Source organism: Sinocyclocheilus anshuiensis, unplaced genomic scaffold (assembly GCF_001515605.1).
Source record: "Sinocyclocheilus anshuiensis isolate Anshui unplaced genomic scaffold, SAMN03320099.WGS_v1.1 scaffold1009, whole genome shotgun sequence".
NCBI lineage: Eukaryota > Metazoa > Chordata > Actinopteri > Cypriniformes > Cyprinidae > Sinocyclocheilus > Sinocyclocheilus anshuiensis.
The window spans coordinates 537019-540038 of record NW_015555761.1 but is presented as its reverse complement, the minus strand read 5'-3'; the positions used below and the strand labels follow the sequence as shown (position 1 = coordinate 540038).

Here is a 3020-nt window from a genome sequence, read left to right as displayed (position 1 = left end):
CAGCCTTGTACTCTTCTAGGTTCAAAAAACTGTCGTCCATAAAATGCTTTGCACAAATTCGAACATCTGGGTTGTGCTGTTCTGTTGTAAATAAATCTTAACCAATGATTCCTAATTGCATCTACTTCTGGAAGGCCAAATAAAGTGCTTTTTGTTTCGCATCGAAACACAGCGTCTCCCTTACATGGCTGCATCAACACTACTGCTGCTCCTGAAACCACGCCTTCTTTCTTTGCGTGAACATTTGGGCGGCGTTATGCAAATCTTCCCACATAGTGATGTAGACATGTGGGGGCGTGTTAAAATGAGCCGTTTTAGGTAGGTGTGGCTGACTCTTAACTTTTATAAAGAATATCTCTTTGGATTTGAGACTTTAGTCTTTCCAACTTTACAGATCTTCTTTATGCACCAAGAGCTTGTAACACTCCAAAGAGAAAGGAAAACTTGAAATCGCATCATATGACCCCTTTAAAAGAACACAATTCTTGAAAAGAAAACCTTATTTATGACCACTCTTATTTCTTGTTTCTTAACTCTTATTTCTAATCGACTTGTCAATGCTTTCAAATCTGATCTTACCAGAAATTATGATGTTCCTCACATTTTTGTTGGAGTCATTACTAATTTTGACCCTTACGTTGATGGGTTCCCCATGATAGTAAGTCTACAAGAGAAAATTGTAATTATCTAATTTAATAAAAACTATGGTGCGTGCAATATTCCACATTGATTTATTATATTCCAATAAACATTTTACATTTAAAAAAATAACATGAAACATTGCTAATAACACCAAAGAAAGACACAAATTATGATACATGCATGCTCATCTAGTGGTCTGTTTAAAACCCACCTGCTTCTGTAAGCTTGCCTCCATGTGCAATGGTTTATCAGACATGAGAAAGTCACGAGTGGTCTCCACACAGGGAGCTGGTCCTAGATTCTCTGGAGCATACTGGACCTTACGAATCATCAAACGTACTGAGCTCCTGATTGAGGAAGAGGAGAAGACGACATATGTCATTGTTGAGATACCCCAAAATGGTCTACATTGCTCCATAGACAACATGAAGGAATTAGGATAATGGTAGGACAATAGGCAAGTAAATCATGGCAGGCTTGTATACAACAGTATCCACTATGTTTCCCCTGTATAGAAAATAAGAACAAAGAGTTGTAGCTTGGACTAACCGTTTGCGAACTTTGGCATCCTGGCTTTCAGCACAGAAAGCTTTCACCTCAAACTCAACAGCACAGTGCTGTGAAAAACATTAGACAGTTCTGTGAAAAAATAGATACTACAAAGAGGCTATATATCATGTACATACAAAAGAAACAATATGTCAAAATTAGGTAGAAAAATTGGTTCACAGTTTAGAAGAATGGTTTGATGTTAATGGATACCTTTCCAACATCTTTTGGGGCTGGCTGTAGTCCTACTGAACAGGGTAAGTTGTCAGGGAACTAAAAACAGAATTGAGAAATGCTCTTTATTATCAGGTCCAATAACAGACCAAAAAATAAATAAATGTATACTATACATACAGTACATATAAATGTATAAATATATATATATATATATATATATATACACACACTACCAATCAAAAGTTTGGACACACCTTCTCCTTCAGTGTTGCCTTTTTCGGAGTGTCTATTTACACTAAGTGCAAACAGGCCGCCTTGTTGGCAGAGGCTATTTACACTAACTCCATCCACCAACGTGTGATTGGGCTAGTCAACACTACAAAAGAGACCGTTAAAAAGAGCTCCAGTGGCGTAAATGGTAAAGCACGTGCTGCAGTCATTTTGACGCAATCGACCAGAGTTCGAATCCGCCTTTTGATAAACATTTTTTTCTCCCATTTCAAATCTCATATCACATCGGAAAGGCATTTATTTTCAATAAAAATGAAGGAAATAATTGAAAAGTTGAAAATAAAGTATTGGGTAGGGTTAGGATAGGTGAAGAGAGGGCTTTATTGTCCCATAAGGTGGCATCCATTTAATAATTTGAATTGAAGTCCCTGTCAAATCAAAATTAAAGTTTTTTGGGTGTTGGTATCAATATACTTAAGGTTTAGGTCTTAAGGTTATCTATAAGCCAGTGTGCTCCAAAACAGTGACAAAATTTGCATTTAGAAGATATAAGCATTCAAAGCTTGCAGTTCATCACTTCCACCAAAATGGATCAACGATTTTTTTGACGTACTTTCTAGAGCCCGACCGATGGGGCCGATACCGATATTAGGGAGTAAAAAAAAGGCCGATACCGATATATCGGCCGATATTCTTTGTGTATATTATAGTACAGTACCAGTCAAAAGTTTGGACACTTTCCCACTCGTGTGTCCAAACATTTGACTGGTACTATATATAGAATACAGTATATACATAAACAGAATATATATACATAAACACATTTTTTGCAATGATCACTCAAATGTGGTGATCAAACACTTATAATGGTGACAGAGATATGTAAGGGCATTTAACAATTTAACAATAAACTTGCGATGAGTGCGATGCACAAAGTAACAGGGTGTTAGTTGTAACACACATGGTTTGAATATTTATTTTACCATAGTAACATTTAAATTCTGGCTTAAGTAAATTTTTTATCTCAGTTTTTATTATTCATTTAAAATGAGACAAATCTACTATTATTTTAATCTCCAATCTGTTATTTATCAGTTCAGATAGTTTTTTAATGCTTTGATTACTAGCAGAAGACACTAACCAGCTTTAAATTCCAGTTGCGCAGATGGGGCAAGTTGTAACACTGCGTTACAATGTGCTATTCTATGACATTAGCGATGTAATTTACAATATTCACTTTAATTAATTTTAATGAGAAACAACGAGAAACAGGTGAATAAAGACTGACAGTCAATGTTTAATGTTTAGAAATTATTATTTCAAGACATGTAAAGCATTTTTGCTCGTTTATGTGGGCCGTCCCAAGCAATGTGTTCATTGTAAAACTCCAAAATCAGATTATTTTTAATTCTTAAAAAACG

General features: G+C 35.5%; 1 protein-coding gene across 2 annotated transcripts in view; it reads right to left on the bottom strand.

The window, feature by feature from the left end:
- saga (S-antigen; retina and pineal gland (arrestin) a) overlaps positions 1 to 3020 on the bottom strand; it is a 45544-nt gene that overhangs the window by 13604 nt on the left and 28920 nt on the right. For both annotated transcript variants that reach the window (XM_016467831.1, XM_016467830.1), the window contains exons 6-9: positions 1405 to 1464; positions 1192 to 1259; positions 854 to 989; positions 580 to 664 (exon numbers count right to left, since the gene is read on the bottom strand). In XM_016467831.1, the coding sequence (XP_016323317.1) occupies positions 580 to 664; positions 854 to 989; positions 1192 to 1259; positions 1405 to 1464 (349 nt within the window). The remainder of the gene's footprint in view (positions 1 to 579; positions 665 to 853; positions 990 to 1191; positions 1260 to 1404; positions 1465 to 3020) is intronic.